Source organism: Babylonia areolata, chromosome 27 (assembly GCF_041734735.1).
Source record: "Babylonia areolata isolate BAREFJ2019XMU chromosome 27, ASM4173473v1, whole genome shotgun sequence".
Classification (NCBI taxonomy): Eukaryota; Metazoa; Mollusca; class Gastropoda; order Neogastropoda; family Buccinidae; genus Babylonia; species Babylonia areolata.
In genome coordinates, this window is record NC_134902.1 from 36,408,507 (window position 1) to 36,421,006 (window position 12,500).

General features: G+C 50.0%; 2 protein-coding genes across 2 annotated transcripts in view; both read right to left on the reverse strand.

Moving 5' to 3' along the window:
- Positions 1-3,167: 3,167 nt before the first annotated feature.
- Positions 3,168-8,378, reverse strand: LOC143301332 (uncharacterized). The gene is made up of 2 exons (XM_076615548.1): positions 6,259-8,378; positions 3,168-3,648 (listed from the first exon to the last, which is right to left on the reverse strand). The coding sequence occupies exons 1-2, from the start codon at positions 7,303-7,305 to the stop codon at positions 3,574-3,576; spliced, it is 1,122 nt and encodes a 373-aa protein (XP_076471663.1). The 5' UTR covers positions 7,306-8,378; the 3' UTR covers positions 3,168-3,573.
- LOC143301075 (uncharacterized) overlaps positions 7,995-12,500 on the reverse strand; it is a 21,646-nt gene continuing 17,140 nt past the window's right edge. Inside the window, exons 8-11 of the mRNA XM_076615080.1 lie at positions 11,571-11,694; positions 10,827-11,177; positions 8,464-9,456; positions 7,995-8,015 (exon numbers count right to left, since the gene is read on the reverse strand). Coding sequence (XP_076471195.1) covers positions 7,995-8,015; positions 8,464-9,456; positions 10,827-11,177; positions 11,571-11,694 — 1,489 coding nt within the window. The remainder of the gene's footprint in view (positions 8,016-8,463; positions 9,457-10,826; positions 11,178-11,570; positions 11,695-12,500) is intronic.

A 12,500-nucleotide genomic window follows, 5' to 3' on the forward strand; every position in this document is an offset into this window, starting at 1 on the left:
GGGTGAAAAACGCTGGACATGACTGAAAATACACACACACACACACACACACACACACACACACACACACACACACACACACACACAGAGATAACCCTTCAGCCCGCACCCTCTGAAGATATGTGTGTGTGTGTGTGTGCGCGCGCGCGCGCGCGCGTGTGTGTGTGTGTGTGTGTGTGTGCTCCACCGTCTCTCTCTCTCTCTCTCTCTCTCTCTCTCTCTCTCTCTCTCTGTGGCCATGAAGTCCAGTCAGTGTTATTTACACACTGAAACCTGAAGATACACACACACACACACACACACACACACACACACACACACACACACAGATAACCCTTCAGCCCGCACCCTCCCTCCCATATATGTATATATATGTGTGTGTGTGTGTGTGCGCGCGCGCGCGCGCGCGCGTGTGTGTGTGTGTGTGTGTGTGTGTGTGTGTGTCTTAAAAACTTATTTAAAAATTTATCTTCTTTTTTCTTCTTTTTTTTATAAAAAAAAGTCATTTTTAAAACCCGTTTCACTAGCGTTGAAGCAAAGAAAATAATGAACGCGGAAGGGTGGGGACCAAAATATCTCTCTGCCATGTCTCTGCGATGAAAAGAACGATGCGACTTGACAGCTCCTGTGTTCAAAGTTGAAAGGGGAAGAGAGGTCGACAGGTGCACGCAACGGTGTCGGTCGTACATTTTAGGGAAATCCCCGAGCTCTCCTTCCGTCTTGGGGGAACTGAGGAAGCCGGTGATTGGTCGAAGGGTGGAGCGCGTGCCGGATGTGCTATGTGATTGGCTGGTTGTCCGAAGAAACCCGGTAGACGATCCGGATTCGTGATTTGAGAGCGTGCTTCGGGTTGAGAGAATGAATGTGCGAAGTGTTCTCTCTCTCTCTCTCTCTCTCTCTCTCTCTCTCTCTCTCATTGTCTCTGAAGGCTTTGGTGTGTTTAAGCGTGCGCATGTGTGTGTGCGTGTGTGCGTGCGCGCGCGTGTGTGTGTGTGCCAGTGCCACTGTGTGTGTGTGTGTCTGTGTCTGTGTGTGTGTACTACTCTGTCACAGTGTGTGTGTGTGTGCGTGCGTGTGTGTGTATGTGTGTGTGTGTGTGCGTGCGTGTGTGTGTATGTGTGTGTGTGTGTGCGCGCGCGTGTGTGTATGTATGTGTGTGTGTGTGTATGTGTGTGTGTGTGTGTGTGTGTGTGTGTGTGTGTGTGTCAGTGTGTGTGTTTCAGTGTCCACTCTCTCTCATTGTCTCTGTAGGTTTCAGTGTGTCTGTAATGTGTGTGTGTGTGTGTGTGTGCGTGCGTGTGTGTGTGTGTATGTGTGTGTGTATGTGTGTGTGTGTGTGTGTGTGTGTGTGTGTGTGTGTGTGTCAGTGTGTGTGTTTCAGTGTCCACTCTCTCTCATTGTCTCTGTAGGTTTCAGTGTGTCTGTAATGTGTGTGTGTGTGTGTGTGCGTGCGTGTGTGTGTGTATGTATGTGTGTGTGTATGTGTGTGTGTGTGTGTGTGTGTGTGTGTGTGTGTGTGTGTGCTCCACCGTCTCTCTCTCTCTCTCTCTCTCTCTCTCTCTCTCTCTCTGTGTGTGGCCATGAAGTCCAGTCAGTGTTATTTACACCATTCACAAACAAGTTTATTTGTGTGCGTGTAAAGTCAGATTTATTACATCATAGAAATGACACATTTCTAAAAAGAAATCAAACTAGAGAAAAGCTAAGGAAAGGAAGAAATAAAAGGAAAAGGAAACGCAGAGAAAAAGATAACGAACGAAAACTCGAACATGACACAGCAATCTAAAAAAAAATAATAATAATCCGGAGGTCAGCTGGTGGCACGAACACGTGTGCGCCCGCGCACATGTGTGTGTGTGTGTGTGTGTGTGTGTGTGTGTGTATGCGCGCGCGCGCGCGTGTGTGTGTGTGTCTTTGTGTGTGTCTGTGTCTGTGTACGAGTATGTGTGTGTGTGTGTGTGTGTGTGTGTGTGTGTGTGTGTGTGTGTGTGTGTGTGTGTGTGTACGAGTGTGATCACGAGCGTTCCTTCGTGCACGTGCACGGATGTTCGGACTTGTGTGTGTACCGGCTGTGGCATTAGCGTAATCATACTAATTATTGTCTGTAAAAGGCGTTCTGTGTAGCAACAGCAATAACAACGATGATGATAACTACAAATGACATTAATATTTGACTGGCGCGCTGTAGCCGAGCAGGTTGACACTGGTCTTTTAATCTGAGGGTCTGAGGATCGATCCTAGTGTCGCTGTGCAGTGGAATGTAGTGTAGTACAGTGCTGTGTAGTGTAGTCTAGTGCAGTGTATTGTAGGCCCAGTGTGTTGTATAGTTGTATACTATAATGTGGGGTATCGTACTGCATAATGAACTGCACTGTACTGTACGGTACCGTATCGTACCGTATCATATTATATTGTATCATGTTGTATTACTTGATTTGTATAGCGCGTTTCGTTGCATTGTGTTGTGTGACTTTTTTCTCAGCACACCTGTGCGATGTGAAATTCGAATGGACTGGCGCCATAGCCGAATGGTTAAAGCGTTGGACTTTCGATCTGAGGGTCCCGGGTTCAAATCACGGTGACGGCGCCTGGTGGGTAAAGGGCGGAGATTTTTACGATCTCCCAGGTCAACATATGTGCAGACCTACCAGTGTCTGAACCCCCTTCGTGTGTATACGCAAGCATAAGATCAAATACGCACGCAACATATGTGCAGACCTACCAGTGTCTGAACCCCCTTCGTGTGTATACGCAAGCATAAGATCAAATACGCACGTTAAAGATCCTGTAATCCATGTCAGCGTTCGGTGGGTTATGGAAACAAGAACATACCCAGCATGCACACCCCCGAAAGCGGAGTATTACTGCCTACATGGCGGGGTAAAAACGGTCATACACGTAAAAAGCCCACTCGCGTATATACGAGTGAACGTGGGAGTTGAAGCCCACGAACGCAGAAGAAGAAGAAAAAGAAGAAGAAATTCGAATGGATCCTGTCTCCGCAGTGAGAGCAAATCTCCAGAAACACTGCGTAACTGTCTGTCTGTCTGTCTCTCTCTCTATCTCTCTCCAAAAGACAATCCTCTCATTATTGTGGGTTCTGTTACGTGCATAACTGCAACTTTCTCCCCCCCCCCCCCCCCCCTCCCCCAAGAAGACAACCCTCTGATTATTGTCGGTTCTCTTACCAACAAAAACGCAAGGCGCAAACCGGAATTCCGTTTGTCGGCTCAGGCAATTGTCACGGGTAAGCAATGTCAAATCAACGATGGTGGGATAAAAAGCAATGGAATCTATGTGGGGACAACGTACGTATGTGATCGAAAAGAATAATAATAATAATAATAATAATAATAATAATAATAATAATAATAAGAAGAAGAAGAAGAAGAAGAAGAAATCAACACATAAACAAACGTTAAACAAATAACGTTTAAAAGCAACACCAAAAAATGAATATATTGATAAATAAGGCGAGACAGTGAAAATAAATTATTATGACGTCGTTTTTATGAGCTACGAATGACGTAGCTGTTGAAGCGTGTAGTACAAAGTTGAACGTGTAGAGTGACGTCATACGTCGGACACTTTCAATGACCCGTAGAAGTCACTGTAGACTTTTGATCCTCTCTCTTCCTCCAGCGAGTTCTGGAACAGAAAAGAAATTGCAGGGTATGGACATGGGTTTAGGGTGTGGGATATGGGGGGGAGGGAGAAGGGGGAGGGGGATTGAAAGGGTAGCTTTGACAATCTCCATCTGTCTGTCTGTCTGTGTCTGCCTCTCTGTATGTTTGTGTGTAAGTATGTGTGTGTGCGCGCGTTTGTGTGTTCGTGCGTGTGTGTTTGTGTGTGTGTGTGTGTTTAAGTCGAAGTGTGTGTTCGTGCGCGCGTGTGTTTGTGTGTTTCTCTTTTTCTGCCGCCCCCCACCCCCCTTCTCTCTCCCTCTGTCTCTCTTCCCCCCCCCCTCTCTCTCTCTCTCTCTCTCTCTCTCTCTCTCTCTCCCTTCCTCTCTCTCTCCCTTCCCCCTCTCTCTCTCCCTCTCTCTTCCTCCCTCCCCCCTCTCCCCCTCTCTCTCTCTCCCTCCCTCCCCCCTCTCCCTCTTTCCCTCTCTCACCTTCCCTACGGAAATGGACACTCAGAAAATATGATACATGCATATTGCTGGAACACTATCTAAATACTGATGTTGATGATCACCAAAGTAACCGTCACCGTTATACAGCGTCATACAGTCGGGTACAGCGTCATACAGTCGGGTACAGCGTCATGCAGTCGGGTACAGCGTCGTACAGTCGGGTACAGCGTCATACAGTCGGGTACAGCGTCATGCAGTCGGGTACAGCGTCGTACAGTCGGGTACAGCGTCATACAGTCGGGTACAGCGTCATACAGTCGGGTCGGGTACAGCGTTATACAGTCGGGTCGGGTACAGCGTCATGCAGTCGGGTACAGCGTCATGCAGTCGGGTACAGCGTCATGCAGTTGGGTACAGTCGGGTACAGCGTCATACAGTCGGTCGGGTACAGCGTCATGCGTCATGCAGTCGGGTACAGCGTCGTACAGTCGGGTACAGCGTCATACAGTCGGGTACAGCGTCATGCAGTCGGTCGGGTACAGCGTCATGCAGTCGGGTACAGCGTCGTGCAGTCGGGTACAGTCGGGTACAGCGTCATACAGTCGGTCGGGTACAGCGTCATACAGTCGGTCGGGTACAGTGTCATACAGTCGGGTACAGCGTCATACAGTCGGTCGGGTACAGTGTCATACAGTCGGGTACAGCGTCATACAGTCGGTCGGGTACAGCGTCATACAGTCGGGTACAGCGTCATACAGTCGGTCGGGTACAGCGTCATACAGTCGGGTACAGCGTCATACAGTCGGTCGGGTACAGCGTCATACAGTCGGGTACAGCGTCATACAGTCGGTCGGGTACAGCGTCATACAGTCGAGTACAGCGTCATACAGTCGGTCGGGTGCAGCGTCATACAGTCGGTCGGGTACAGCGTCATACAGTCAGTCGGGTGCAGCGTCATAAAGTCGGGTACAGCGTCATACAGTCGGGTACAGCGTCAGACAGTCGGTCGGGTGCAGCGTCATACAGTCGGGTACAGCGTCATACAGTCGGTCGGGTGCAGCGTCATACAGTCGGTCGGGTGCAGCGTCATACAGTCGGGTACAGCGTCATACAGTCGGTCGGGTGCAGCGTCATACAGTCGGGTACAGCGTCAGACAGTCGGGTATAGCGTCATACAGTCGGTCGGGTACAGCGTCATACAGTCGGTCGGGTGCAGCGTCATACAGTCGGGTACAGCGTCATACAGTCGGTCGGGTACAGCGTCATACAGTCGGTCGGGTACAGCGTCATACAGTCGGGTACAGCGTCATACAGTCGGTCGGGTACAGCGTCATACAGTCGGTCGGGTACAGCGTCATACAGTCGGGTACAGCGTCATACAGTCGGTCGGGTACAGCGTCATACAGTCGGTCGGGTACAGCGTCATACAGTCGGGTGCAGCGTCATACAGTCGGGTACAGCGTCATACAGTCCGATACTCCCTAAGTGCCACTATCAAGGCATTTGTTGTTGTTGTTGTTTTTTCTGAAGTGAATTTGACACCACTAGCATTGTCACACTGTGCTGTTATATGAAATCGTCCCTCACCCCACCCCACCAAAAAAAAAAAAAAAAAAAAAAAAGTCTAAAATTGAAACGATTGTTTTGGAACTACACAGTATATATACTATAGGCTTCATTGCAAAACAACTATTGCCGTCCACTCCACACCCATACACTGTCTGTTTCATTCTGTTACTCTCTGTCTCACCACCACCACGCCCGCCTCCTCCACGGTCCCAACACACCTGTAGCACAATGTGTGTGTGTGTGTGTGTGTGTGTGTGTGTGTGTGTGTGTGTGTCTGTCTGTCTGTCTGTGTCCGAAACGAATAAATGTGAAGGTGTCTAAACCACCACGCTGTAAGCATACAATAAACAAATGAGAAACTCGAAGAAGGCCTTTGGTGCTGGTTTGCATTAATATTTTTTAGAGAGCAATTGTCTTCTTAACTGGTTGTGTTTATTTCAAATGAGAGATTTAAGCCCACAACAGTTAACGATTCCTTCCCTCAGGCTTGGCCCCAGCGTGCAAACGCTCCTGGAACAATGTCAGTCCCTTAATCTCTCTCACGTGAATGGACATAATAAATAATAAATAAATAGACTCTCTGTTTTTTTCTTTTCTTTTTTTTTTTTACTTACGTCAGCCTGGAAGCCGTCTCTGTCCAGGGCAGCAACTCTGGCGCCGATGACATCCGAGGCTGTCTGTGACGTCAGAACGGACGTCATCCCGGGAAAAACGTCATCCGATCTTCCAGGAGGGCTCCCTGCTCTCGAGGAGGTGTCACGGCTGAGGGTCGAGGCTGCTGCCGCAGTCCTTGTGGAAGCCTTACTTTCTGCGGTTTGCGAGGAGTCAGCGTTTTTGTTTCTTGTGAAATCCGGAGGCACTTTTTCCACGCGGCCCCCTCTACTCAGCGCTTTCTTTTTGTATAAACCTCCACCCGCTGTAGCGCCAACCCTGGCTGATGTGCGCGAATCATCAGGCCTGCGCCTTACCGCTTCAGTGTCTTGACGTTCTGTTACATGGGTATGGCTGATGATGTCCCTAGTCCCCGTGAAGGCAGCCTTTGAGCTCTTGCCCGGAGTCCCGGCATCTTTCGACAAACTTCTAGGAGTTATCGGGGGAGGAGGCGTAGCAGCAGCAGCAGCTGCTTCCTTCGCTTCGGTGCTGGGTTCTGTGGGTGTTTGTTTCCCAGCGCTTTCCTCTCTGTGATCTTTGGTGGCGTTGTTCGTTTCAGTTCTGGGCTGCAGGGATCGGGGAGCTATTTTCAAAGCGGGTGTGTTTGTGAAGTCTCTCCTGTCGTCTTTGCCGTTCGTTTCTGGAAGGTCCGGTCCTGAATGGGTGATGGGGCTGTAGGCGTGGCCAGGACTGTGTGTCGTCGCGTTTGTGTTTTGTTTGTGTCTGTGGGGTTGGGTCGAGGGTTTGCCGAGGGTGGGTGCGGCCGATGTGGTGGGCTCCTCCTGCCTCTGTCCCTCCACTGTCCTTGAAGAATTCTGTCTCCCCGCTGTGCTGAAAGGACTCGGTTGTTTCTTGTCAGGTCCTGGGGGACCTGAAGGGCTCTGTCTTCCCACTGTGCTTGAAGTCTTCTCTGTTCCTGGCAGACTCTGTGTACCTAAAGGACTTTGTCTCCTCACTGTTCCCGGAGGACGCTGTCTCTCCACTCTGCTTAGAGGACTGTCATTTTCCATTGCACTTGCAGGACTCTCTCTTTCCACTGTGCTTGGAGGTCTCGGTCTCTCCACTGTGTTTAAAGGACTCTGTATCTCCACTGTGCTTAAAGGACTCTGTCTGTCCCCTGTGCTCAAAGGGCTCTTTCTCTCCGTTGTGCTCAAAGGACTCTGTCCCCTCACTGTGCTCAAAGGACTCTGTCTGTCCACTGTGCTTGAAGTACTCTGTCCCCTCACTGTGCTCAAAGGACTCTGTCCCCTCACTGTGCTCAAAGGACTCTGTCTGTTCACTGTGCTTGAAGTACTCTGTCCCCTCACTGTGCTTAAAGGACTCTGTCCGTCCACTGTGCTCAAAGGACTCTTTCTCTCCACTGTGCTCAAAGGATTCTGTCCCCTCACTGTGCTTAAAGGACTCACTGTGCTTAAAGAACTCTGTCTCTCCACTTTGCTCAAAGGACTCTGTCTCTCTGCTGTAATCAAAGGACTCTGTCTTTCCACTGTGCTTAAAGTACTTTGTCTTTCCACTGTGATCAAAGGACTTTGTCTCTCCACTGTGCTCAAAGGACTCTGTCTCTCCGCTGTGCTCAAAGGACTCTGTCCCCTCACTGTGCTTAAAGGACTCACTGTGCTTAAAGGACTCTGTCTCTCCACTGTGCTTAAGGGAGTCTGTCTCTCTGCTGTGCTCAAAGGACCCTGTCTCTCCACTGTGCTTAAGGGACTCTGTCTCTCCGCTGTGCTCAAAGGACTGTGTCTTTCCACTGTGCTCAAAGGACTCTGTCTTTCCACTGTGCTTAAAGTACTATGTCCCCTCACTGTGCTCAAAGGGCTCTTTCTCTCTACTGTGCTCAAAGGACTCTGTTCCCTCGCTGTGCTTAAAGGACTCACTGTGCTCAAAGGACCATGTCTTTCCACTTTGCTCAAAGGTCTCTGTCTCTCCACTGTGATCAAAGGACTCTGTCTCTCCACTATGCTCAAAGGACTCTGTCTCTCCACTGTGCTCAAAGGACCATGTCTTTCCACTGTGCTCAAAGGTCTCTGTCTCTCCACTGTGATCAAAGGACTCTGTCTCTCCACTGTGCTCAAAGGACTCTGTCTCTCCACTGTGCTCAAAGGACCATGTCTCTCCACTTTGCTCAAAGGATTCTGTCCCACTATGCTCAAAGGACTCTGTCCTCTCACTGTGCTCAAAGGACCATGTCTCTCCACTTTGCTCAAAGGATTCTGTCCCCTCACTGTGCTCAAAGGACTCGATCCGGGACGTGCAGCAGCACGGAGAGTCCCAGCAGGGACGTCACTCCTGGTGTCAGACACACCCTCCCCATTCCCCGTCACCACAGAGGCCCGCTGCAGTCCCCGCGGAAACTCTGAGCTGGCGGGTTCAGGTCGCCCGCCGCTGTCCCTCCCCACAGCCATTGAAGACTTGCTCTGCTCTGGTGGTGGGAGGGGGCTGGTCGTGGAGGAGTCGCCGTCAGCACCGCTTCCCTGTGGATGACGAGTGTGGTTGGTGCGAAACCGTCGCTCACCCGGCGCGGCCGATCTGAGCTGACCTACAGACGGTGGGAAAGGTCGGCCGTGTAGATGCTCCCCGCCGTCGACGCGCCACCGCTGTTGGGCGACAGATTCCGGGGGGTTCGCCCTCGCACCTTTCTCTCCGTTCACGTTCTCGTTCCCAGCATTTCGTTCCCGCGAAGTGTTCAGGGTAGAGATATTTCTCGGCACACTGTCCGAACCCGTCCATGACGTGCTGGACTGAGGGACCACGGAAGAGGAGCCCGCTTTCACGACCTGGGCGTAGACATGGTCCTCACCCGAAGAGTCTGTCTGGGCGCCGCGAACTCTGGGGCTGCTTTGCTGGTGGGGAGGAGAGCCCTGGCTGCCCACGGAGGAGGAGGAGGAGGAAGAAGAAGAAGACTTCGTGGAGCGAGAGGACCCTCCCCCAGACAGCCGACGCCGGGTCTCCTCGTACAGAGGTCTGGAGGAGGTGCTGAGAGGGGCGGTGGTCGGGGACAGGGTGGTGGTGGTGGTCTTGGAGGAGACGGAGGAGGCGGAGATGGAGACGACGGCGGTGAAGGCGGACCGCTCGTTGGGAGAGGGAGGGGGAGGAGGGGTGGGGCTAGGAGGTCGTGGTGATGGGGAAGTGGAGGCGCGTCTGGCTCCTGAAGAGGGGGACTCCTGTGTGAGGGAGGGGGGTGACAACACACACAGCGGTTACCCATCACCTTTTTTTATGTTTTTGTTTGTTTGTTTGTTTGTTCTTGTTTGTTCTTGTTTGATCACTGGTTAATGATGATGATAATAATACTGATAACAACAACGATAATGATAATGGTAAATAATAATATTAATAGTATAAGTATTTACTCAGTGCTGATTCTTGTGCAGAGACAAACCAAAGCGCTTTCACGTCAGTCATTCGCACGCATGCATTACTCTAAGACCAGACGAATGGATGGTAGACAAAACTTAAGAAAATACACGTACGTGAACTGCAAGTTAGTGAAACAGCAGAACGAAAAGAGGGAAGCGGGTGTAATTTAGAAAAGAGGCAGCTTGGTTTTTAGGCCAGATTTGAAAGAGGTGAGTGCAGGGCCTTGACGAGCAAAAAGGGGGCGACCAATCCACGTGTTTCCAGTGAAAACATAAAGATTGTCATCAATTGATCGTGAGTTGTTCTCTGTGTGTGTGTGTGTGTGTGTGCGTGCGTGTGTGTGTGTGTGTGTGTGTGTGTGTGTGTGCGTGCGTGTGTGTGTATGTGTGTGTGTGTACGTGTGTGTGTGTGTGTGTGTGTACGTGTGTGTGTGTGTGTGTGTGCGTGTGTGTGTGTACGTGTGTGTGTGTGTGTACGTGTGTGTGTGTGTGCGTGTGTGTGTACGTGTGTGTGCGTGTGTGTGTGTGTGCGTGTGTGTGTGCGTGTGTGTGTGTGTGTGCGTGTGTGTGTGTTGTTGTTGTTTTTGCTGTTTTTTACAAGCTAGGTCACTGGTGGTGAGAACGCTACAACTTTATTGATATGTTTCGTCCTTTGTTTTTACCAGTGACTAATGAAAAATATTTTTCAAAGTCTGATTCACTGATTGGTCGATGCATCGACTGACTGAGTAATTGAATAACTGCATAGTTGATTAAAGAGAGAGAGAGAGCATTGATAAACTGGCATAGACTTCAATAAACCGAGAATAAACTCGATTTAAAGACTGAAATAGTTTCTTGTTAAAATAAGTATTTGTACCAAACGTTTAAAACAATGTTGAATTTAATAACTGCCCATGACATTTACGATCATCAATATTCTACCATGACATTTACGACCCCCCAAAAAAGACATACTTTAAAAGCGAACGTTAACCGACAGCTGACCTTCACGAACAGTAGGCAACCAAAGAACGGACAGCCAAAAATACACACACACACACACACACACACACACACACACACACACACACACACACACACACACACACACACACACACACACACACACACACACAGAGAGTCAACCCAAAGAACCAAACCTACAATCCAACCAAAGACTCAAACCCACTTACCACAGCCAAGGCAGACGAAGAAGAGTGCACGACGCTGATGTCGGAGTACGTCGGATCCTCCACTTCACCCCCATCTTCCTCCCCACCACCACTTCCTCCGTGCCTCGCTCTCGTCGTCATCGTCGTCGACGCCGTCGTCTCCTGCTTGTGCGTGGGTGCCATCATGTCGTAGCTACTGCCGCCGTGTTCCTTTCCATCTAGCTCGTCGTCGTCGTCGTCGTCGTCGTCGCTGTTGTTTTCTTCATCGTTGTGGTCGTCGTGGTCGCTGACGATGATGGTGGGGATGGTGGAGTTGAGGGTGGTGGTGGCGGGGGAGCGCCAGAGAGAGTGGACGTAGCCCCGGTTGGTGTACTGAAACGTTTAAGAGTTAGTATGTGTGTGGGGGTGTGGGAGGTGCGCGTGTGTGTGTGTGTGTGTGTGTGTGTGTGTCTTTGTGCGTGCGTCTTTGTATGTGTGTGTGTGTGCGGAAGTGTGTGTGTGTGTTCCGGCGTGTGTGATGGGGGAGGGGGGGGGGGTTGTAGGTATCTGTTATTCGTCTTCAGAGGAATCCGTCGTCATTGTGCCTGCACCACTGACTCCGCTCTACACACATACACTCTCTCTCTCTCTCTCTCTCCCTCTCTCCCTCTCCCTCTCTCTCTCGTTCACACACACACACACACACACACACACACACACACACACACACACACACACACACACGATAGGGGAGGTCACACGAGAGATTGATCAATTCATACTGACTCCAAAGGGCAGATCATCCAGACAGGTTTCCTGTTTCTCCTCCATCTCTTTCTCGTGCCGAGAGTTCAGTGCCCCTGTCATCTCATACGTCATCACCGTCTCTTCGTCCAGGGCGGGGGGAGACCTGAAAGAGTGATGGAGGTTTGGGTATGAGGGTGGGGGGTGGGGGAGTGCTGGGGGTTGGTTTCGTATAGATGTAACTGTATTGTTATCCTTATACCCCCGAAAGCGGAGTATGGCTGCCTACATGGCGGGGTAAAAACGGTCATACACGTAAAAAGCCCACTCGCGTATATACGAGTGAACGTGGGAGTTGAAGCCCACGAACGCAGAAGAAGAAGAAGAAGAAGAAGTTATCCTTATGACAATATCCGTAATATATAATCTTAGTGTGATATTAATAGTAATATTCTTCTTCTTCTTCTTCTTCTTCTTCTTCTTCGTTCGTGGGCTGCAACTCCCACGTTCAGTCGTATGTTCACGAGTGGGCTTTTACGTGTGAGAGTAATATGTTATTTACGGTAAACTTCCACCAGGAAAGCTGTCAGGAAATTTGAAAAGGTCAGGACACAGACAGCCAGGGAAAAACGCGAGCGGAGAAAGGTAGGCATCATCTCAAGTTTACCCCTCCAGCGACGAGCCAACCTTCACATGCGCCACCTGTTCTCGACAATGCAAGTCCAAGATTGGCCTGTACAGCCACCAGAAGGCTTGCCTCACCCGGAATAGACCTTCTTCCCAGTGATGTTCGGATACGAAGAAACTGCCATCATTTACGGTAAGAGCTTGTAAAGGTGTGCCCAGGTGATTCTTTTGTTCGTTTGTTTTGTTCTTCGTTTTTGTTTTGTTGTTGCTTTTGCTGTTGTTGTCGTCGTTGTTGTTGATGTTGTTGTTGCTTTTCTTTGTTATGTAAAAGCGTTAATCCTTTTT